This window comes from Pectinophora gossypiella, chromosome 26 (assembly GCF_024362695.1).
Source record: "Pectinophora gossypiella chromosome 26, ilPecGoss1.1, whole genome shotgun sequence".
Classification (NCBI taxonomy): Eukaryota; Metazoa; Arthropoda; class Insecta; order Lepidoptera; family Gelechiidae; genus Pectinophora; species Pectinophora gossypiella.
The window spans coordinates 114,163-139,507 of record NC_065429.1 but is presented as its reverse complement, the minus strand read 5'-3'; the positions used below and the strand labels follow the sequence as shown (position 1 = coordinate 139,507).

At 42.6% G+C, this 25,345-nt stretch overlaps 1 protein-coding gene across 1 annotated transcript in view; it reads left to right on the top strand.

Annotated features, from left to right (window-relative positions):
• Nucleotides 1–24,772, top strand: part of LOC126378275 (uncharacterized) — a 53,804-nt gene extending 29,032 nt beyond the window's left edge. The window contains exons 10-25 of the mRNA XM_050026467.1: nucleotides 339–435; nucleotides 3,336–3,412; nucleotides 6,579–6,675; nucleotides 9,872–10,040; nucleotides 10,949–11,003; nucleotides 11,565–11,678; nucleotides 13,674–13,866; nucleotides 16,570–16,737; nucleotides 17,884–18,034; nucleotides 18,371–18,492; nucleotides 19,323–19,525; nucleotides 22,367–22,439; nucleotides 22,815–22,953; nucleotides 23,343–23,416; nucleotides 23,954–24,141; nucleotides 24,601–24,772. Of these exons, the coding sequence (XP_049882424.1) occupies nucleotides 339–435; nucleotides 3,336–3,412; nucleotides 6,579–6,675; nucleotides 9,872–10,040; nucleotides 10,949–11,003; nucleotides 11,565–11,678; nucleotides 13,674–13,866; nucleotides 16,570–16,737; nucleotides 17,884–18,034; nucleotides 18,371–18,492; nucleotides 19,323–19,525; nucleotides 22,367–22,439; nucleotides 22,815–22,953; nucleotides 23,343–23,416; nucleotides 23,954–24,141; nucleotides 24,601–24,772 (2,092 nt within the window). The remainder of the gene's footprint in view (nucleotides 1–338; nucleotides 436–3,335; nucleotides 3,413–6,578; nucleotides 6,676–9,871; nucleotides 10,041–10,948; nucleotides 11,004–11,564; nucleotides 11,679–13,673; nucleotides 13,867–16,569; nucleotides 16,738–17,883; nucleotides 18,035–18,370; nucleotides 18,493–19,322; nucleotides 19,526–22,366; nucleotides 22,440–22,814; nucleotides 22,954–23,342; nucleotides 23,417–23,953; nucleotides 24,142–24,600) is intronic.
• Nucleotides 24,773–25,345: the final 573 nt, after the last annotated feature.

Genomic DNA, 25,345 nt, shown 5'->3' with positions numbered 1-25,345 from the left:
ACAATATTCATATCACAAGAACTTAAAACTACTACACATACAACTTCGTCTTGTTCACTTCTTGTATAGTGTAGGATGTGAGGTGGATTACCAACCTGAGCAACCCTGGTGTCAAGGTCACGGATCATCTTAGTTTCGGACAATCAGGTGATCAGCCGGTTATGTCCTATAACCAAACTAGGGACCACAAAGTGATTTTCTTGATGTGTCCCCACCGGGATGTCGGCAGGGCGGTTCGCCACCGTTGTGAAGTAAAATGATTTATTAAAATAAAACCTATTAGGTTGAGCCGTCGACAACAGTTATGTTAATATTGTGTATCATTCTGTTTGCTGCAGGTTCCGCAACGTGGCGTCAGGTCTGTGCCTGGACAACCTGCAGCGCGAGGACGACGCCTCCCCCCTGGGGGTGTACCCCTGCCACGAGACGCTGCATGTGAGTGTACCGGTAGTATGCTATGGTGGGGCCGCGGCGCCGTAAGCGCGAGCGAGGCATGACCACAACCATAACACAGCCATTTCGGTTATATGACCCGATTTCTACATAACACACACACACACATACACACGCACACTCACACACACACACACACACGCATACACACGCACGCACCCACGCGCGCGCGCGCGCACACACACACACACACATATACATTTCATATACATTTTTCAATGCTATTTTATTTATTATTATTCGAAATGAAACGGTGTTTGACTATCTTAGCTAGCTTCTGTATTTAAATTATTATTTTTCTATGACCTAAGCGGTTATAAAGGCCAAAAACGAAGCAATTCATATAAAAATCAATATCGCAAAGTAAGTGCGCAATGCAAACAAATGTCAAATTGCTTCGATGTGGCCATTTTAACCCCCCAGATCCAAATATCAAACAAAAAATATTTTTATACTTAATTTTCACGTTAAATCTGTACAACGCCATCTATACATATATTTTTTGGGGAACTTAGCCTGGATAGTGCCAGAAATCAGAATCATTTTGTTATGTTTTTGGAGTAATAAAACACTAAATTTAATTATAATACTATTTTTATTTTTTTATGTGATTTAAGTGCAATAAAGAGTTTTTGTATTGTATTGTATTGTAAAATTAATTAATTTAGGTTTATTTAGCACGAGCGTATATGCCCACAGACAATGCCAAAGTTCGAGAGATCGGATACACGACACATTTATTCAACGTAATTATCATGGATAAACTTGTTAAAGGTCAATGTAACATTTTTGAATTTACGTCATTTCGCAAGGTGTTATGGCTGAGGAGAAGAAATGACAAGAAACTTCAACAGCAACACATCTTTTAAATCAACGTAGGGCATACATTACAAGTTATTTAATAACTAGAGGAACACATTTACTAGACATTTTTATCATTAAAGTAATCATTAATCTTATAATAAGCTTAATCCTCATTGGTTTGATGTGGCCTTTTTAACCTGGCTGGTCATCTAATCTTACTGGGGATATGTTTGTGGGGTTATGATGACGCAAAACTTCGGAGATATGACCCGATGCTTTGGTTTGACACTCTATGCTTTATGAAACATTCAAAGTCTTGAATAATACTATCTTGCAGGGTTTGTTGGTAAGTTGTCGGTTCATTTTGGCAAATATTTATTTATTTGTATATGTGTGTGTGTGTGTGTGTCACGTCACAATTTTTTTAACAGCCTCCGTGGTCCAGTGGTTGAGCGTTGGGCTCACGATCCGGAGGTCCCGGGTTCGAATCCCGGTGGGGACATATCACAAAAATCACTTTGTGATCCCTAGTTTGGTTAGGACATTACAGGCTGATTACCTGATTGTCCGAAAGTAAGCTTGCTTCGGAAGACACGTTAAGCCGTTGGTCCCGGTTACTACTTAATAATGTAAGTGAGCAATCGTTACATGAGCCATGTCAGGGACTTTTGGCGGCTCAATAACCCTGACACCAGGGTTGCTGAGGTTGGTAATCCACCTCACAACCCACACGATAGAAGATCACTAAGTTTGAGGAGGAGAAATGTTTGAGGGGGATGATTCAGCACATAATTCTGAGTGGAATCAAGTGGAATTTTCCATCGGAAAACTCATAAAATGTTTAGTGCATTTTTTATTATTTTCAGTTTCAATATATATAATGGGGTCCCTTTACCGAGTGAGAGCCCTCATCGTTCCCCATATGTCCGGCCAAGTAGTTAATGCCACCTGTGGCAAATCTATAATAATTAAAATTATAAAATTATATTATTGATTATTTATAAAATTTCCTAATCATGCCGTGTATACACGTTTTGGGTATTATCCACATCTGTAACCTTTTATTTTCTCATGCCATGATTGGTACCTGTTGTGTGTACCTTTTAAATAAATAAATAAATACATTCACGTCAAATAAAAGGCTCTATTGCAAATCCTATTTGATATAAATTATTTTTTTCCACTCAGAATCCGCTGGTGAGTTACGTTCACATACACGCATAAACTCACTCGGGGTGGGCAGAGCCAACCTTAAAACAACTTGCAAACACTTCTGACATATAAATAAATATAAAAACACTCCTTAAATGGATATAATAATAAGTAAGCCTCATCACTAATTTAAGAGCCACGCTCTTGTCGGTGCAGCATTCTCCATGCTACTTTTATAGGGAAAAATACGGCAGTGGTTTCCCTCTAGCCTTCCCCGTAATATTCTGTCAGGTTGCATAGTCCCGGGAGGATAAGCAGCTGAACGTCCATTTTTGGGGTTGTGGCTACAATTTTACAATAAAATACTCGACAATATTTTGTATTTCACAGAAAATAAATTTAATCCGCCCTTTCACGGGTGGAGACCGTGGGTCATTGATGATTCATTATAGATAGTATGACACCTTAAAATCGGAACGTCTTTAGACGTTCTGTCCTTGAAAGTGTTAAAATATTTTTGTGAGTCTGTCTTTTGTTTGGCTAGGACATTGCAGGAATCACCCGATTGTCCGGAAAAGTAAGATAATTCTTCGGAAGGCACGTCAAGCCATTGGCTACTAGACCCAATGCCTCCACTAACCAGCAGTGGAGAAGCGTGGTGGAGTATGCTCCATACCCCCTCCGGTTGACTGAGGGGAGAATAATAACCCTGACACCAGGGTTGATGAAGTAATTCAACTCACAACCCACACGATAGAAAAAGAGAGACTAATCTTATGTGCTCAGTAGTGGCACTTACGTAGGCTATTTTTGTCCACCTATCACGTTGGTCTAACAGAAAGCTCGGTGAGGCGAGGGTACTTAGTTCTTGCGATGGTTGTCTGACTGCCCAAACTGCAGTATGTAACGCGTGCTGTTGTCGGCAGGGCACGCAGTACCTGTCGCTGGCGCTGGACGGGCAGCTGCGGGACGAAGAGCGGTGCGTGGAGCTGCAGTACGTCAGGTACAGTGTGCCAGAACACATACATAATACTTAGCAATAGGTGTGACATCATAACGAAAAAAAATGGAACGTCTATTTGATTGTACTAAAAACGATGCTGGGTGATAATGTTATGGGCGATAGGCTGATCCCTTATCACCATAAGGTTCATCATATCCATCTTAGGACTTCGTATCAACAGTGGCTGCAAGTTGTCTTTGATTGCTTGTGGCTCTGCCCACCCCATTTGGGATTGCGGGCGTGAGTTTATGTATGTATGTGTACGATGGTGGGTGTTATTCTTGTCGCAAATGTTTGAGTTTTTACTGCGCCGCAATGTAAATCGAACAACGCGAAACAGTCGCTAGACCTACCTATCTAAGCGCGGCTACATTACACGTGCCAATAACAAGCATTAGCAGGTACATACAGGGTGTTAGTGACATCGTAACGAATACTGAGGCGGATGATTCAGCTCATTATTCTGAGTTAATTTCAAGTGGAATTTTCCGTCGCAAAAGTCATGGTGTTTAAGTGTCTTTTTGTAATTTATACTTTGGCGACGGAAAATTCCACTTGATATTAACTCAGAATAATGAGCTGAATCATCACCCTCAGTATTGGTTACGATATTTTGCTTCGATCCCAGGTGTTCGGGCACGCAGGACACGATGTAAGATGTTACATAACTTAAATGTATACGCATTTACAAATCTACAATTTGTCGCGGCAAGAAATAAAAACTTATTTAAAGAATAAAAGAAAGAATAAAATAAATTTATTTGACGAATTGCAACTAATCGCCCAGACGATTCTCGCTGTTAGACGATTATCGAATTTAAGTTGGATCGTAAATGGTTGTCACGTGTTCATCGGTGAGAGAAAATATCGTGAGGGAATCCACATTACCGAGAAAGTTTCGGAGGTATGTGACCTAACTTCTACTGGGCTGGTTTTCCCTTCGCGGATTGGAAGGTCAGACAGGCAGTCGCTTCTGTTAAAAAGCGGACCTTGCAAATCTTCAGGTTAGGGGCCGTCCATTCATTATGTGATGTTTTTTTCCCTCATTTTTTAACCCCCAATTGGTACATGGTGTGGTTCAAGACACCCCCCCCCCCCCCCCCCATCCTATATCACGTGTTTTTTTTTTATTTTTGACGTGACTTATTGTAGATTTGCCGCAGATGGCATTAACTACTTGGCCGGACAAATGGGGAGCGCTGAAGGCTCTCACCCGGGGTATTTTTAGTGCCCACCAAAATAATTGCACGAAACGCCGCTTTTCGGTTCAGTATCGCGCGTTTGCCGAAAAACTAAATACTCGTGATATATTACTACACACCCCACCCCCCTTATGATGTTTCGTGATTTTTTCATGGACTCCTTCTTCCCCCCCTCTCGAGACTCGCATGATTAATGGACGGCCCCTTAGGTAAGCGGACCCGGGATATTCAAATTCAAAATTCAAAAATATCTTTATTCAGTAGGTAACATAGTTACACTTTGAATCGTCAATTTTTACATAACGAACGTCTCATCCGCCTAAAACTACTGCAGCTTCTCACAACCTGTATAGCCGGGGAAAAGAAGCTGCAAGAAAAACCTCGGCACAGGGCCCTAGACGTTCTTTAAATATAAATAAAAATAAACATAATATTGGTATACAATTGAGTAATTTAGCTGCCTAATATCAGTTCTCAGATAGTGAATCCCATGCATTCATATCTTCTAAATAATCACTAACTTTATAATAACCTTTTTTGTAAAGTTTTTGTTTAACTACTGTCTTAAAACAGTTGAAAGGCAAATTCTGAATGTCAATGGGAATCTTATTGTAAAAACGTATACATTGCCCCTTAAAAGATTTAGTAATCTTATGTAATCGACTGACTTGTAAAGCAAGTTTATTTTTATAAAACTTTAGAGATGATGTAATCTGATATAATACAGGTGTATCCCTACAGGCGTAACAAGTACTCAAAGAGAAAACGAAAGAAGTAAGAGATTGAATAAACTATAGTTGCAGCTGCCTAAACTGAATCGTTCAGCTTAATTCGACTTCTGCTTCTGGTTTTGCATGAAAGGGAGTTATACTTTATATCTGTCACGCGGCTAAACCTTTAAACATAACACAATAACATGGTATAACGCTGTTGAACGCTAATAAGCATTGAAGCACCGGGGGGTTAAAAAGGCCTAACAATTCATCTAAAAAAACAAAAGGATTACCAACCTCAGCAACTCTGGTCAGGGTTATCACTGAGCCGCCAAAGGCCCCTGACATGGCTCATGTAACGACTACGTACTTACATCAGTAACCGGGACCAAAGGCTTAACGTGCCTTCCGAAGCACGGATCATATTACTTTCGGACAATCAGGTGATCAGCCTGTAATGTCCTAACCAAACTAGGGACCCCACCGGGATTCGAACCCGGGACCTCCGGATCGTGAGCACAACGCTCAACCACTGGACCATGGAGGTCGTTAGAGTTCTTTTATTTTGCTACTGTGAGTGTGTTATGTGTGGTGTGAATTTTGCCAAAGAGACTGAAGTGGCAGCTTCCATGGTTACTTCCGTCCACCACACTATAGGGGCTGATATTCTAAAGACTCTTGCTATCTGCTTGCTACAATACAATAAAACTAAGCTTGCATTTCATTTCAACTTTGGATTGTGTGGTAATTTAAGAACTAGGCTCTTGTCGGTGTAGCCCACATTCCCCAGAAATGCATTTTCGGAGGTATGTGACCTAACCTGTATTGGGCTGGTTTTCCCTTCGCGGGTTGGAAGGTCAGACAGGCAGTCGCTTCTGTAAAAAACCGGACCTGTCAAATATTCAGGTTAGGTAAGCGGACCCTGCGACAAACGGTATTCTATACCGTTAGGGAGATGATGATTAGGTTAGGATGTTCTCTTGAATCATAATTTTTTACATAAATATATTTTTTCTTAGCCGTCTCATCCGCCTATAACTACTGCAGTTTCTCACAACCTGAATAGCCGAGGAAAATAAGCTAGAAAATCATCGGCACAAGGCCCTAGAAGTACTTAAAAAAATATTGAATACTATTTTCTAATAATTTACCTGCCCAATATTGGTACTAACGTTATTCCCATAGTGGTTGTACCTCTGGCAACCCCAATTGGGATGTAGTCATGAGCTTATGTTTTGTCTGGACTCGCAGGCAAGCGGACAAGGTGGCCAGTATCGCCACGGACGACGAGGGCGGCGAGGGTCGCAAGCTGCTGATGGTGGGCTGCACCAAGCGGCACCACAACCAGGTATGTAGACAGGGTGATAGTGACTGCGTAACGGATATTGAGGGGGATGATTCAGACCATGATTCTGAGTTATAATCAAGTGGATTTTCCATCGCAAAGCTCATGAAAATGTAAGTGAATTTTGTAATTATTTTAGTTCCATACTTTTGCGACAAGCAAGATGATTGGATACTGGTATTAATAAACCAATCTTAGTTGAGACTACCCCTCAAGATCATGCTCAAGTCCCTGTTTTTATATGAGAACTGTCACATTGACATATTCATGACGGCAGTCTTAAAGCTGAGATTGGTTTATTAATACCACCCTTAAAATCGTAACAATTAACTTTTGTGACATTTTTATTTCACTTTGTCTCCCGTTTGACATTCCATTCGCGGGCCAACAAACATCCGCGCTTGCAGTAATTGTCGAGTAAATACGAGCAAATCCGTGTGTACAGTCATGAGCAATATAATGTATCCACTTTAGGACTCTGTCGCACTAACATATTTGATATTTAATGAAACTTACAGTTCAATTTGTCAAAAAAGTTAATGTGACATGGTACCAAAGTGTATACATATTAATGCTCGTGACCGTACATATTTATCTATCAATAACATGCAATAAATTAATGCCGTAGAAATGAGGTCTATGCGTAGCATCTACGGTATGAAGTTGAGTGATAGAGTTAGAAGCAGTGTGATAAGACAGAGATGTGGTGTAAAAGACGATATAGTGACTAAGATTGAGAAGGGAATGTTAGGTTGGTTTGGACACGTAGAGCAGATGAAGGATAATAGAATTGCGAAAGCGGTATATAAAGCGAAAGTTTATGGTAGGGCTGGCAGAGGAAGACCTAGAAGGACTTACATTGACCAAACTGGAGATGTCCTTAGAAAAGGTTTAGTACGATCTACTCTGAACCGCCGTGCGTGTATGAAGCGATTGATGAATGTGGAGGAAGCAAGAGAAGTGTGTCAGGATCGAAGCAAATGGAATTCTATAGTCTCTGCTTACCCCGTTGGGATATAGGCGTGAGTTTATCTATGTATGTAACATGCAATAAATAGATAAATACACCGCCCTATGTTTCAATTTACCGCGATCTGCTTGCACTCCACTCTTCATAAATGAGACATTAATTGAATTTAATTGAATCTCTGTAGCAATACCACTGTATCAAGTATATTTTTTATTATTACAGGGAAATATGGTAAGTTGCAATTATAATACAATGAATGGTCCCTTACATACATTTTAGATTTATAGAATATAATAGAATAGAAATGGCTATAGACACATGAGATAATTTTTACGAAACGTCAAAACGAAATTTTTCTTTGGAGTTTGTATGGAAATACTGTCCTGTGACGTCTTCAATAAAAGCGATCAGACGTCGTACTCATCATCATCATCAACAGCCTATATACGTCCCAATGCTGGGCACAGGCCTCCCCTCAATCAACCGGAGGGGGTATGGAGCATACTCCACCACGCTGCTCCACTGCGGGTTGGTGGAGGTGTTTTTACGGCTAATAGCCGGGACCAACGGCTTAACGTGCCCTCCGAAGCACGGAATCATCTTAGTTTTTCGGACAATCAGATGATTCAAGCCTGAAAAGTCCTTACCAAACAAAGGACAGTCTCACAAAGTGATTTCGACAATGTCCCCATCGGGAATCGAACCCGGACCTCCAGATCGTGAGCCTAACGCTCTAACCACTAGACCACGGAGGCTGTTACTCATCGTCGTACTCATTGTTACTTAATTCATGAATAAAATAAGAGCCACGCTCTTGTCGGTGCAGCATTCTCCATGCTACTTTTTTAGGGAAAATAGGGCAGTGGTTTCCCTCTTGCCTTCCGCCCCGCAGTACTCTGTCTGACGCAAGTGGGATGACGCCCAGAGTAGTCTATTTCAAAACCGTACTAGGACTCCTGTCATGGTGTCACTAATGTATTAGTAACTAGAGCAAAACGCTAACTAACCAGGCAAAAAAGGGCTTTCAGCTCGGCAACAGAAGAAAAAAATTGCTGGAAAATTTTCTGGAAGAAATTGCTCTAGAGCAATAAGGCCGCCCAAATTGTACTGTATTCATGTGTTATGTCTCATTGTTGAAATATTAGTTCTGTGCAACAAAGTATATTTGATTTGATTTGAACAGAGTGCTGATTTTCAACTTTAATAATAATAAAAAAATAATTAAGTAACTTTAAAACAAACAATATTAATATTGAAACATAAACTTGGGCGTTATCAAAGAACAAGAACTACTCCAAGGAAAACCCACAAGCACGCTTAGGTATGGAAATAACCGCCATCTAGTGACGGTGTTTCGTAACATTATGAACACTTGACAGTTAGTACAAATGCTTGCCGGCGCTGCGTTCGCGCGTCTAGTGTGGCGTGGAACCCTCTGTTTTACTTAATTATCCCATGATACTGCTACTTAGGATAACTTAGTGAGTGTTCTGTTCAATGCAATAAATGAAACATTCAATATGTTTTATTTTCAGACGGCTGATGACTATCGAGTTAGTATACGTGTAATGTAAACGTAGAATATTCTCGGTTCATTAGAAATATAATTTATTTAGCATAAAGAACGCAAGGTACAGAAAATAGGAAAAACTTAAGAGATGTAGCATTATTTTCCAGGCAACCTTTAGTTACAGTAAAAATACATCTTAAAGTCCTAACGCCGACAGTCCTTTTAAAATCCAAACTCCATTGTTTTACTATTGTGTCTAGAAATCTCGGCTTTACTAGGTTATGACTTAAATTGTATTGGGCTGGTTTTCCCTTCGTAAAAAGTCGTTTACGTAAAAGACCGAACCTGTCAAATACCCCAGGTTGGGTAAGTGGACCCTGTGGAAACAGGATGAAGCTAGGGGAGATGATGAGTAAATAGACACTAAATTACTCTTTCCGTAATCGTTTAAAGATAAGCGCCATCTATCGAGCTTCATGATGAACTAAATTATTGTCCTGGGGCCTGTTTAATAAAACTTACAATTGTAAATTACAATAACAATTTGATGTACATTGCGGAGTGTGTGATCACGAATATTTTACAGTTTCATATTAGTTACGTAATGAACATCATATTGTCGTTGTAATTTACAATTGTAAGTTTTATTAAACAGGCCCCTGGTAGTCGGTTGAAAGAGAAGCGCCCCCTGTTGAGGTTGTCCTGCACTACGGTTCCAGAAGTGGCGCTACACGCGAGCCAAGCAGCTGGTGCACGTGGGCACGGGGCTGTGCGTGGACGCGGGCTGGGAGGGCGGCGTGGCCGTGCGGGCGCGCCGCTGCCGCGAGCGGGCGCCCGAGCAGCGCTGGGACATCGACTACAGCGAGGACAACGGCTTCAGGCTCGCAGGTGCCCGACCTCCACAGTCCTCGTGGCAGGGTCACTATTGAGCCGCCCCAGGCCCCTGACATTTATTTATTTATTTATTTATTTACATTTCACGACTTTACAGTGCAGAGGCGCCAATGCGCCGTGAAACTTTAAATATAAACAATAATATAATTAAACATTATGAAAATTAGGTGTAAACAATATAAAAACATATTTAATTTTCACACATCATTCATCTTCTCGCAGAACCTCATACACTCGCGACACACATACGTCCACTCACTCACAAACAGATCACACTCTGGTGCTGATGCAAGGAGTGCATTAAGCATGTGCACGGCACGGAGGAGTGGTGAGTGTGTGCGCGCCGCCGACATGGCTCTTTAGTTAACGGCTGTTTACACAACACAACCCCTTGTCTGTAAAGTTCCCTGTATTCTACTGTGCTGTGTGTACTATTCGTTTTTCAGTAAAGTATATTATTATTATATTATGTAACCACTACCTACTTACTTACTTATAAGACACGACGAATTCATTAAAAACATCATAGAAGGAAAGCTAGAAGGAAAGAGAGGAAGGGGAAGACCAAGAAGAGCTTACATGGAACAGATTAAAGAGAAGGTTAACGTCGTGTCTTATAGGGAAGTCAAGGAATTGGCCTTTGATAGACTGGAATGGAAAATGCTACACCGACAAGAGCGTGGCTCTTAAATTGATGATGATGACCTACTTACATCAGTAAGTAGTAACCGGGACCGACGGCTTAACGCGCTTTCGGGAGCAGGGATCATCTTACTTTCGAACACACTGGTGATTATTAACCTGCGACGTCCTAACCGATATGTTTTCGGGATTCGAACCCGGGTCTATTAAGTAATCAGTCACTTTCTACTCTTGCTGAATAATGATCTATTGTGTTACAGAGGACGTGGAGCCCAGCGAGGCTGAGCTGACGTTGCAGAAGTTGCGAGGACAGAGGTGAGTTGTTGGTGAGGCTGGTGTCAGTAGCAGCTATGTAGATGGGTGTCCCCACCGACGCCATCATGAATGGGAACTAGTCATTCACCATCATCAGCCTCCCCCAAGACCCGCCTCGATCGATCTTGCCACGTTCAACGGCTTCCCGTGACCTTCAGAAGGTCATCGACCCATAGACAGGGAAATAGTCATTAAGCTTTATACATTTTTGAGGGTAGTTTTCAGTATTTTTCTCATAGTTTATGCTGTTTGCCAAGTTTTTTTTTTCTTTTTACCTTTGATGGGTTTGCTCTTGGCCCCAGACTTGCCCGAAGGCATTGACGAGGCCTAAGATGGAGCTCGCCCAGAAGGTGCCTGTTCACTTTGGCCTTGAAAGCACCCGGGTTATATGCATTCGGAAATACAGAAGACGGTAGAGAATTCCACTCCTTCAATAAACAGTTACTGCAGTAACTATATTTTTTCTTTATTTATTTGTGATTGTATAACTCGTTCAAATGAAGTAGGCACCTCGTGGTGTGTTGTACTCGGGCGGGTTATGTTATATGCGTGTGCTTGCAGGCGCATCTCTCGGTCTCTGATGTCATACGGCGACGACGCAGACAACGTCACCGCCGCCAACGTCGACAGCGTGCGCAGGCACACGCACAAGAAGCGCAAGCACAAGAAGAGCAGGTACGCACGCACGCACGCACGCACGCACGCACGCACGCACGCACGCACGAGCACACAAGCGCACGCAAGCAGACGCATGTATTCACTCACTGCACGCACGCATTAATACTAGCTTCAGCTTTTTATTGTAGATTTGCCGCAGATGGCATTAACTACTTGGCCGGAAATAGCTTCAGCACGCACCCGCTTATTCACGAACTACTTCCCATTTATTTATTTCACAAATGTGTACAAGTGTGAAAGTCGGATCATTATAAAAAGGAACATTACCTGTATTATATGTATTATATGTATATGTGTTATATGTATTATATTGTATAGGCTATTTGTATGTATGTTTATGTATGCGTGTATATATGTGTGTATGTTTATATATATATATATATATATATATATATATATATATATAAGTTGTTATGTATCATTATATGTTTATTGCACCAGCCCGTGCTCCAATGAATAATCTTCTTTCACCCTAAGGTTGCCTGGCAGAAATTGCTGTTTAGCAATAAGGCCGCCTATTGTGCTTATGTTTTATTCGTATGTTTATGTCCTTTATATATGTTGTTGTGCAATAAAGTATTATTGATTGATTGATTGATTACCTGGACCTGAAACGGCGCGGATTTATGATACCTTCAAATGAACACTTGAACAAATATTCTTCACAAGAAGTCCTACGAAATCAGATAAATAATTATTAAAAAAATACCATTCTAGTTGTCTGTAAAAAGATCTCCCGCTTAGGTATATGCTTTCCTCGGGATGGCAGGATATGGCAAACCATTAAATCGATGAAAAATAAGTAGCTGATTGCCAGTTTTGTGCGCTTGACCGCTTATTACATTCACACACACACACACACCCTCTCATACACACAAACACACCCTCATACACACACACACACACACACACACACACACACAAACACGCGCACATTTACTGCGAGATCCTCAGTATGTTAAGATTTTAAATGGACTGAATTACACATTTATTGTTTCCAGTGGTCATGTAAGTAAAATAAAAATATTAACGTAAGGTATTTTGTCCGCGTCTAACTTAAACTGTACTCGTAATAGAATCTTGGCTTTGGCTTGGAAGTGTATTTATTTATGGCCGATTCCTCAAATACTGAGGGGGATGATTCAGCTCATCATTCTGAGTTAACATAAGTTCCGTCGCAAAATTCATGTTGTTTTCTTAAATTTCATTTGATATTCATTCAAAATCATGATCTGAATCACCCCGGGTATTAGTGACACCGTAACGAAAACTGAGAGGGATGATTCAGACCGGGATTCTGAGTTGATTAAGTGGAATTTTCCATCACAAAACTAATGAAAATGTTAGTGTTTTATTTAATTATTTTAATTTCTATACTTTTGCGACGGAAAATTCCAACAGCTGAAGTGATCATCCCCCTCAGTGTTCGATACGGTGTCAGTAACACCTTATATATTATTTTTCTTTTATTTTTTTCATCTTTATATACTATTACTGTGTTGCATCGTCCCTTAATTCAGTGTATATCAATTCCTTCCACGCTAAGGTTGCCTGGAGGAAATTGCTGCCTTGCAATAAGGCCGTCGATTGTATATCTGCTGTCATTTTGTAATTACCTTTATGTGCAATAACATACATGCATAAACTCACGCCTATTTCCCACCGGGGTAAGCAGAGAGGAATTCCATTTGCCTCGATGTTGACACACTTTTCTCACGTGCAATAATGGCATGCCAGGACAAACCCAAGACGGTTTATTGGTATGTCTGCATTATTCCATGTATAAGTACATTTTTTTTTGGTTAATAAAAAAAAATTAAGTGTTTTAAACTATTATTATCAACATTCATTTGTAATTTATTATTCAAAAAGATAGTAATAAACAATACGAGCTTATTATAAATAGAATATCTCCTCCAGCGCGCCACACTGAGGCAGAGCGCCCAAAATGCTGGCAACACTTCCCCTCTGAACTGATTTGTTGTTGTGTAGGAAGCACAGCAAGGTGAAGCGGTCCCGCGTCAAGACCAAGAACAAGTTCATCCTGAAGCTGGTGAGGGCGGCGGGCGGCAACGCCAGCGAGGACCACCTCGAGGTGGACATCCACTGCAAGCACCGCCAGCTCTACCCCAACAACAGCTTCGTGCGGGACATCGTCACCATACTCAACGACAAGAACATCAAGGTGAGCCAACACACGGCATCTCCACGCTTTGGTGAGCTGATATATACATGGAAGCATTCTCAATACAGGCACAAGTTGTATAAGCCATTGTCAAAATTAAGGCTTGCCTCTAATAACTGCTTTCCACACAACAACATAAACAGCCTATATACGTCCCACTGCTGGACACAGGCCTCCCCTCAATCAACCGGAGGGGGTATGGAGCATACTCCACCACGCTGCTCCAGTGCGGGTTGGTGGAGGTGTTTTTACGGCTAATAGCCGGGGCCAACGGCTTAACGTGCCCAAGCACGGAATCATCTTACTTTTTCGGACAATCAGGTGATTCAAGCCTGAAAAGTCCTTAACAAACAAAGGACTCTCACAAAGTGATTTCGACGTTGTCCCCATCAGGAATCGAACCCGGACCTACCTCCAGATCGTGAGCGTAACGCTCTAATCACTAGACCACGGAGGCTGTGTGTATAAAAACATTTAATAAATTACCGGATACTTTCAAAGACTGTAAACTCAATAAGTTTCGCGTAGCAGTTAAACTCTGACTTGCAGATAGATGCTTTTACAGCGTAAAAGAATATTTAGATTACAAAATCAAATCAAATCAAATATACTTTATTGCATACAACATACAAAACAAAACAAAAAAAAAATAACAGGTTTTAAGTATATAATTGAAAGCATGTATTAAGTGTGCAGAATATTTGTATAATTGATTTTATTATTTGTTATTGTTTTTAAATAATCTGTGTGTATGCCTGAAAAGGTGGTATTTGGTGATACTCAATGAAAAATAACAGCTGTTTGTAACCTAAATACCATGCACACTATGCACACAGAATAAATTTCATTTCTTGTGCCTCAAAAATGACGCAACGAAAGTCATACCTCGCGGGCGGGGCCTCAAAATCATATCGACATAGCCGTTATTGCTGTGGCACAAAGGTAGAAATCGTATCAAAGGACATTACACCATAGAGTGCTCTAAACCGGCTTCTTCATTCAATCTAGGACTACGTATCAAAAGTGTCTGCTAGTTATGTTGACTTGGGTCTGCCCACCCCGCAAGGGTTACAAGCGTGATTAAAGCAGTAATTCCTGTTATAGAAAGAAGAAAGAAAGAAGAAATATTTATTTCCATATTGGACGCCACATTTACAAACTTACATTACAAAAATTAGAAAAATAAAAAAAGCAAAGACAAAAAGACAAATAATACAGACATTAAATACACAATGGAGGCGCCCAAAATAAAACAAAGGATCTCCCTCAGCATAATGCCGTTACACGTGCTTAGCACGGGCCGCGGCGCTGGTGTTATGGGAGACCTATCGAACGTGAGCCACGGACACACCAAACTCAATTACGTACCTACTTATATACAATAAAGAAAACATACTATGATACATAGATTATACCGTTTCTCTCTCCCCACAGGCACGATAAGTACAATACGGCGGTAAATTATGACTACAATAAATAATTTTACAGTGAATAAATTATAATTAAGTAACCTAAATTTTTATGTAACTTATTTTTGAAGTCCCCAATATTATAATTAATTGATATAATTATACAGGGTGTTAGTGACATCGTAACGAATACTGAGAGGGATGGTTCGCACCATGATTCTGATTTGATATCAAGTGAAATTTTCCGTCGCAAAATTCATGATTTTATTTTAGTTTTATTAAATTATTTTCAATTCTATACTTTTGCGATGGGAAATTGCACTTGATATTAACTCGGATTCATGGTCTGAATCAGACCTCTCAGTGTTCGTTACGATGTCACTTACACCCCGTACAAGTACGTATACATAGAGGTAGCTATACTACAAGTAGGTATGGGTGTTGGTGACAACGTAACGAATACTGAGTTGACATCAAGTGGAATTTCCTGTCGGAAAATTCATGAAAATTTTAGTGTGCTTTTTAATTAATTTCAGTTACATACTTTTGCGACGGAAAATTCCACTTGATATCAACTCAGAATCGTGGTCTGAATGATCCCTCAAAGTTTTCGTTACGATGTCACTAACACCCTGTATTATGTTGTCTCACTTTAAGTTTTCCAGCGTATTCAAGTAAGTATACTTGTTATTGACTATTGTAAATCTGAAGTCTTGGACTGAAGGTTTCTCTCCCAACCCCATCAACCCTGGTGTCAGGGTTACTATTGAACTACCAAGGGCCCTTAACATGGCTCATGTAACGACTACATACTTATATCGGTAAGTAGTAACCGGGACCGATAGCTTAACGTGCCCTCCGAAGCACGGATCATCTTATTTCCGATCAACCTACAATGTCCTTACCAAACAAAGGACAGACTCACAAGTGATTCCGACAATGTCCTCATCGGTAATCGAACCCGGACATCCAAATAGAAAGCTTGCCTCTCACTTTGAGGTCATAGGTTCGATTCCACGACAGGCCTAAACCAATGATTGTCGAGTTTGTTTTCGAATTCAGGTTTGGATGAATGTGAGGAAACCCATATTCCTCAGAAATGCATTTTCGGAGGTATGTGACCTAACCTGTATTCGGCTGGTTTTCCCTTCGCGGGTTGGACGGTCAGACAGGCAGTCGCTTCTGTAAAAACCCGGATCAAATCTTCAGGTTAGGTAAGCGGGTAACGTGTAAGAAACGGGATAATGCCAGGGATGATGGTTGTGTATTTGTTCCACGAGGCGTGTGGTTGCAGGTGATAAACAACGGGCGCGTGTTCGAGCGCAACCGCGTGACGGAGCTGGTGCGGGACCCGCTCACCATGCGGCACAAGGAGGCCAAGGTGCTGGAGAAGATGGCGGTGGAGCAGCGCCCGCCCGCCCCGCCGCCCGTGGAGCAGCCCGCCCCACTCGCCAACAAGGAGGTACGCGGGGATACGTATACATATATGACGATGAACTCCGACGAAGTGCAAGACGCATAAGTCGCCAGTTGGTGAGGCGGGTAAACCGCCTCACAGAAAGCGGTGTACACCTCTCGACACCCTGAGCTGCTCACAACCATGTTGCTGCCTTGCCGTCCAGTCGCGTCTGCTAGATAGGTGGCCCACCCAGTGAGTGGCGAGTCACCGCCTGCTCATTTTATCCATGTTACCAACATTGGTCGAGCAGGCGCCATAGTCCCCCATAACCCCAGTATCCCGGTCCACTGAGCCGCAACCCAATAGCCCAGTTCCCTTTGTTCCCATAATCTGCAATAGTCCTACACGAACCGGGGATTGTCTTTGGGTGCACTCCCATAGTGCATACAGGGATAATCGCCGGTTGGTGTCACATCACATATACCTCTAGATTAAACTGTCTTAAGGGGTCTCTACGTATTGGTTTCGGCCCCATGCACGCCTTCCAAAACTCCAGGACTCCATAGGCCCGAGATATGGAAGCGACATTCATAACTAATAAGAATAGTAATTGTTTATTATAAAAGGACGCCACAAACAAAACAAGACAATTACAAACATTGTTGAATAGTGGTAGGTGGCCGGTCCCACACACACATATATACATAAACTCGCGCGTATATCTCACTGGGGTAGGCAGAGACTATGGAATCCCATTTGCTTCGATCCTGACACACTTCTCTTGCTTCCTCCACATTCATCAATCGTTTCATACACGCACGCCGGTTCAGAGTAGATCGTACTGAACCTTTCGTAAGCAAGCGGTTTTTATTCAATGTCATTTATTCGGAATATTTAATGCGGTTGTAAGTGGAAGGGTTGGAAGAGGAAGGCCCAGGCGTGCATAACGCGATCAGATCCAGGATGTTTTGTTTTCTCTTTCTCGCAACGACAGAGATCGTCTGTCTCTTTCTGTGCAGTACTGTGAGAGAGAGACGGGTGACGTGTGTCGAGGCGAGAAAGAGTCGCGCGCTTACGGTGCTAAGCCCACTGGTCAAGAGTGCTCTAAACTGGCGAGCATGCATGAAGGTTTTGATGACAGTGGAGGAAGCGAAAGTAGTGCCTCAGGATCGTAGTTAGTGTGATTCCTTACTCCCACGTCGGCTGCAGGTGGCGCGCATCTCCGTGCCGGCGCCGGCCCGCTGGCCGGGCAGCGGCGCGGCGGCGCCGGCCAAGAAGCGCAAGCTCAAGCCGCGCCCGCCGCCCGCCGCCGCCGCCAGCCAGGCCATCAACGCCATCAACAACGCGCTGGAGGCCGAAGGTAACACACTTCTTCTTCTTATCGTGTGAGTTGTGAGGTGGAATACCAACCTCATCAACCCTGGTGTCAGATTTATTATTGAGCTGCATAAAGTGACTCGTGTAACAACTACGTATTTACATCAGTAAGTAGTAACCGGGACCAACAGATTAACCTGGTTTCCGAAGCACGGATCGTCTTAGTTTTAGACGATCAGGTGATCAGCCTTTAATGTCCTAACCAAACTAGGGATCACAGATTTTTAAAATATGTCCCCACCGGGATTTGAACCCGGGAAGTCCGGATCGTGAGCCCAACGCTCAAACCACTAGACCACGGAGACCGTTATGATTGCAGACACGATGTACGCCGCGGAGACCCCAGTGGACGACACCCTCAACGACAAGAAGATCATCATTGAGGACTTCGTCGAGGTGAAGCCGGGGCTGGCGGCCACCGGCGAGCCATACAAAGTGCAGGTGAACCACACACACACACAAGTCATACATAAATAAAATGCAAAGATGTGAGGAGTAGAAGATGACCTATTTATGTTCATAGTATTTTCTTTTTTTGTGGGCTAGTTATCGAATTCATATTAGTTTCACTACTTCTGTGACATAATTTTGGATAGAACTAAAATTATATTAATAAAAATTGATTTTTTGTTCAAATAAAACGCTTTATTTCTTTTAGGAACTTTTACAATATAGTCTGTGTCAGGAGGTACCGCTTTTCGATAGGTGTAAAGCTTTGGTAGCATGGGTACACTCTTTAAGTAATTCAATTTTTTTTTAACTATTAACCAGTCAGGTATGTGTAAATGTGTATATGTATGTGTCTGTAATAGTTGGTTTGATAGTAGGGCTTCCAAAAATTCCGGCCAAGTGGTTAATGCCATCGGCGGCAAATTTGCAATAAAAAAAAGGAAAAAAAAACTAGAAAGTAATTATTATTTAAAGAAATTTACAAAGGCACATAATAACGGGTTCTTACCGCGTTTAAATGGGGATATGCGTTTATATAGAACCCGTTATTATGTGTTTTAATTATGATAATAACCGCGTAAACTTAAAACAATGTATAATTTACAAAGGGGTGAATTAGGGGTAAGCTTGTAAATACGTAAGCGGGCCTCGTGCCGAGGTTTTTCTAGCACCTTCTCTTCCCGGCTATACAGGTTGTGAGAAGCTGCAGTAGTTTTAGTCGGATGAGACTTTAGTAAAAATTGACGATTCAAAATGTAACTATGTTACCTACTGAATAAAGATAGATTTGAATTTGAATAAAAGTTGTTGCGTTCCTCCAGCGCGCGCTGGGCCGCGCCACGGTGAAGAAACGCAAGCGCAAGCACGGCCGCCGCGGGGACCCGCCCGCAGCCATCGAGGCCGCCGCGCCGGACCAGCCGCGCCCGGAGCGGACGGAGCGCGCGCAGCGGGCGGAGCGACCGGAGCGGGTAGCCGTGGAACGGCCCGAGCCCCCGGCGCACCCTGAACCGAGGAAGAGGGCCCGGTGAGCGCCTGGACTACTGCACACTTGTATTTAGAATAGAATATAAATAGAAACAGTTTATTATAAAAGGGCAACACACAAAAAAAAGACAACATCATATTAAATTTCCACTAAAACAATTACAAAAAAGCAAGACGGATGTTTGTCGAAATGATCATAAGGTGGTGGGTTTTTAATTGGATTTACTTACACCACCATAAGTAGTTTTGGTGGAGTATTTACAAAATTCAATTAAATTCGTATTTAACAAACAAAAGTGATCGTATAAGGGTTCCGTTTTTCCTTTTGTGGTTGGGAACCCTAAAAAGTTGTTCAAACAGAAAGTCAAGTGTTACGATTTTTTTGTCGAGAAGTATATTAAAGTGTCTCTGCTCACCCCGGTGGGAAATAGGCGTGAGTTTATGTATGTGTGTATAAATCTATCTTGGAACCTGGAACCTGACAGAGGGCAGCAGTAACTGTCAGTACTATTCAGAGGCGGAGGACAAGAGTCCTAGTGCGGCTTTGTAATAGACTACTCTGGGCGCCATCCCACTCGCGCCAGACAGAGTACTGCGGGGCGGAAGGCAAGAGAGAAACCACTGCCCTATTTTTCCCTAAAAAGTAGCACGGAGAATGCTGCATCGACAGAGCGTGGCTCTTATTTTAGTGATATAACGAAAGTAGAACCACAGACGGTCGTCCTGTTTATGACCAGTGACTGCCCACCGCGATAATAGTTAAAGACGTGAATTTTTGAATGCATGTAATTGGTTGCAGTTTATTATTTATTTATTTATTATAGGTTATCAACATGATAATCAACAGTACATGTTTTACAATAAGGGTAAAAACTGCCTATTTCTCCCATCAGGTGTCGCTACTGTTGAGTGTTCTTAAATTTTGACAGTTCCCCATACTATTTTAGTGAACAAACATATTGGTTTGATTATATTTTCATTGTTATATATTATATTTCATTGGCATCGTGTACACCAGAACGCAAACAAAAAGTAACGTGCATTGACTAAACCTTATAATTATGTAGGTTAATATTTTATTTTTTTACATTTTATTTTAATTTTAATTTTATTCTGTATATATTTTTTTATTTAATTTTTCTATAACTATTTATTTATTTATTTATAAAAAAAGGTACATACAACATTACATACACACACACACACATTACATTATTACATTACTATGGCTTTATTGGCTGAAATAAATGAGTATTATTATTATTATTTATTATTATTATTATTAGATTATCTGTTATATTTATTCCCTAAAGATCGGAAAAAAGGTAACTGACAAAAACTGCCTTCTTCCAACTAGCTGCTTTTCGTTTTCGTAACTCATCCTTCAGACGGGATACACTCCACGTTGCTTCACATTTTATAGCAATTTATCACGAATTTTAGCTGGACAGTATGGAGAACTGTCAACATTTAGGAACACTTAAATGCTACCGACTACATTTGAGCTTCTAGTTTTTATCCTCACAAAGCAACGTCTAACAGAAAGCTCGGTGAGCTGTGGGTACTTAGTTCATCTAGCGATGGACGTACGGTCACGACCTTTAATATGTACAGGATGTTAGTGATATGGTAACAAAAACTTTGAGGGGTGATTGAGGCCATGATTCTGAGATGATATCAAGTGGAATTTTCCGTCGCAAAAGTATGGAACTGAAAATAATTAAAAAAAAAAAAACACAAAAATTTTCATGAATATTCAGATTGAAAAGCCTACTTGATATCAACTCAGAATCATGGTCTGAATCATCCCCCTGAGTATTCGTTACGATGTCACTAACACCCTGTATACACTTTGGCACCATGTCACATTAACTTTTTTGACAAATTGAACTGTAAGTCTCACTAAATGTCAAATATGTTAGTGCGACAGAGTCCTAAAGTGGATACATTATATTGCTCATAACTGTACCCCTGCCCTCTCCAATGGGGATATATTCGTGAGCACTTATGTATTAAAATTGTGTAATATTTTGTGTGATATATGACCCCGTACGATGTAAATACTTGACGTCACGCGCCTGGGTATTCTTAAACAACCGACACACTCAAATCTACCACTACCTGCAATTCATCATCATCATCACCAGCCCATTAACGTCCCCACTGCTGGGGCACGGGCCTTCCCCATGGATGGATAGGGAGATCGGGCCGTAAACCGTCACGCGGGCCCAGTGCGGATTGATTAACGACTGCTAATGCAGCCGGGACCAACGGCTTAACGTGCCGTCCGAAGCACGGAGGAGCTCGAGATGAAAACTTTTTTTTGTGGTCACCCATCCTATGACCGGCCTTTCCGAAAGTTGCTTAACTTCAACAATCGCAGACCGAGCGCGTTTACCGCTGCGCCACCGAGCTCCTCATCCTGCAATTAGAATTCAAATTTATTTTCACAGGGTAATCTAATTTCTTTTTCGCTGATATACATACACAGCCTGTATACGTCCCACTGCTGGGCACAGGCCTCCCCTCAATCAACCGGACGGGGTATGGAGCATACTCCACCACGCTGCTCCAATGCGGGTCGGTGTTTTTACGGCTAATAGCCGGGACCAACGGCTTAACGTGCCCTCCGAAGCACGGAATCATCTTAATTTTTTTTCAAAATGGCAAATCTACAATAAGTCGAAAATAAAACCTTTTCCGAAAATCACCCTCACTTTTGACACTAAATTCTACTTTTAAAATGCCCCATGTAGTATTTGTAGAGCAGTGCAAAGTGATATAGTGTGTTGAGTGTGTGGGTTGTATGAGGGTCGGAGGCGGGCGGAGCAGGGCGCGTGACGTGAAGTATTTGAAGCACGGTGGGGCTGCACGTGTGCAGGGTGGTGCCCGACTACGAGGACGACTCCATGCGGCTGGAGTCGGCGCCGCCGCCGCCGCCCACCTTCGATGAGGTAAGACACACTCGCCCTGATACAGTTCACAGAGTTTACAGTTCACAGAGTTTACAGTTCACAGAGTTTACAGTTAACAGAGTTTACAGTTCACAGACTTTACAGTTCACAGAGTTTACAGTTCACAGAGTTTACAGTTCACAGACTTTACAGTTCACGGAGTTTACAGTTTACAGAGTTTACAGTTCACAGAGTTAGTTTGTTGGCACGGTGAGGCGTGTGTGCTTGGGTCGTCCTATGATGGATGTACCTCTGATTACCCGCAATGGATATATTATATCTTAAAGGTAACTTAAAACGGTGACCTTCAACAAGCGCGGTTTGGTGACTTATTTAAATATAATTGGTTATGTAACGTGAAGATAAATAATATAGATGCAGGTGCCGGTGGTGTCGGGCGAGGTGCCCCCCGAGGCCAGCAAGCGGTCGGCGCAGCTGGAGCGCGTCGAGAGCACCGACAGCGCCGAGCGGGACGACGCCGCCTCCGACCCTGACGCCGACGACTGGTTCCTAGGTGATGAGTCACACACACGCATATCACACACGCACACACACGCATATCACACACACGCATATCACACACACACACACACACTCGCATATCACACACACACACACACACTCGCACACACACACACACCCTCGCACACACACACACACACACACACACACACACACACACACACACACACACACACACACACACACACACACTCGCACACACACACACACACACTCGCACACACACACAGACACACACATACACAGGCACACACAAGGCGTAAATCTCACGACAACTCCTGGTTTCTTTTATCACTGGATTAATAGTCTGTGTAAATGAAATGTATCTCTGACTACCCCAATGGGATATAGTCGTGAGCTTATGTTACGTGGTGTGCGCAGGTGATTTCCGCAGTAACACGTCACGAGGCGGCGCGCGGCGGGCGAACGCGGAGGCTGACGAGGGGCAGGTGGAGGTGGGTACACCGTACTGTCATCATCATCTCAGGCCTTTACATCTTTATCTGATGATTCAAACAGCGTTTCTGTGGCAGCTTTTAAAATGGCTGTAAAGTCCAATGCGAGAGTGCCAGTAGCGGCCGCACGACTGGCATTGTAGTTGAGGGTTATTAGATGGTACAGGTGGTAAATCGGCCCTCTCACTTCTGTGTCGCCTCTCGCGACAAGGTGGGAAGGCGTGACATGCTTGCTTTTGAGATCAGCCCCGATAAATGGGAGGACCTGGACAGCGACCGGAATAAGTGGAGGACGTCTTTGGCCGATGGGTGCAAAGCACGCGATAAAACCTGGTTCCAGATTCTAACCGTATTAAGATAACTTGATAACTGTTTAGAAGATAAAAATGTATAGGAATGCCTGGGAACCAATATTACGCAGCCAAATGACTGAAATTGTATTCAATATATTTAAAAAAAAAGTCTAAGGCCCTGTGCCACGGAATCAAATCGTTCCCATGTCACTAACACCCTGTGTACCTGTATGTGTGCGTGCAGCTGGGCCAGCCGAGCCCGGTGTTCCGGGCGGGCAACCGGTCCGTTGCGCACGCGCACGCCCCCGCGGGCGCCGAGCGGCCCGTGCTGCGGGCGGCCAGCGCGGTGCCGCTCAAGGTCATCATGAGGAGCAACCTCACCTTCAACCTCGGGGACGAGTTCTTCAAGTGGCGGACCTCGGATGATGTCGCGTGAGTGGATTGTATTATGTTATTTGGTTGATCAGAATTAACGACTTCTGTGATCATGAAGTCCCGGGACTGAGTATCGGTGGGGACATGTCGCAAAAAATACTTTGTGATCCTGAGTTTTTCATCCGATTGTCCGTAAGTAAAATGATCCATATTTCTGAGGGTACTTTAGTCGGTTTCGGGTACTATATCGTCGTTATATGAGCCGTGTCGGAGCTTTTTATGGTGGAATACTTCCCACACTAGTTACATTCTCACACTACTTACATTCCCACACTAGTTATATTCCCACACTAACCACTATTTTTTTTTATCTTAAGGTTAGGCAAAAAGCAATTTCATTCGGTTATTATAATAAATAATGCCGCCTATTGTACTTGTTTTGTCCTATCTGTTGTTGTTATTTCCTTGTGTTTTTATAATGAATACTTATTGTATTGTAACACGCCCCCCCCGCAGCGACATCCTGGGCGAGCTGGCCATCCCGCTGAACTCGTCCCGCGCGCCGCCCCCGCTGCACGCCTGGGTGCGCCCGCGCCCCGCCCCCGCCCCCCCCCCCGCCGCCCCCGCGCCGCGCGCCCTCGCCGCCGACGACAGCTCCTCCTCCGAGAGCGCCGACGACGAGCGGTAGCCCCGACACACGCACACACACACACCCCCTCCCACACACTGCACATTGAGCGAGGGGAGGGTCGGGTACCCTGTTTTACACCCCCCGCTATGTACATACAACCACATACACAGATGTACAGGCTCATATACGTACTCATACGTACACACATACACATTAGACAATACAAATCATTATAATGCAACACGAATATACGTACAATTTATGAGTCAAATGTTGCGTTCAAACTAACACACGCACACACCCATATACACACACACCCTCACACACACACACACCCTCACACACACACACACACACCCTCACACACACACACGCACACACACACATTTAAACACGCAAAATTCCACACACACTCTTCGATAGACACATTTGTCTATGTGTGGTTTGTCACAAATTTGTTAATTCTTTTTCATGGAAAATTGATAATTTATTTGGAAATTATGTGGATATGTCTTTCCTTGTTATTTATGTCTAAAACAACGTAAAAGTTCCAATGATTAGCACTCTGTCTGCTTATTGTAAGATAACCGAATTAGTTTATTTACTATACACGACAACGATATATACATT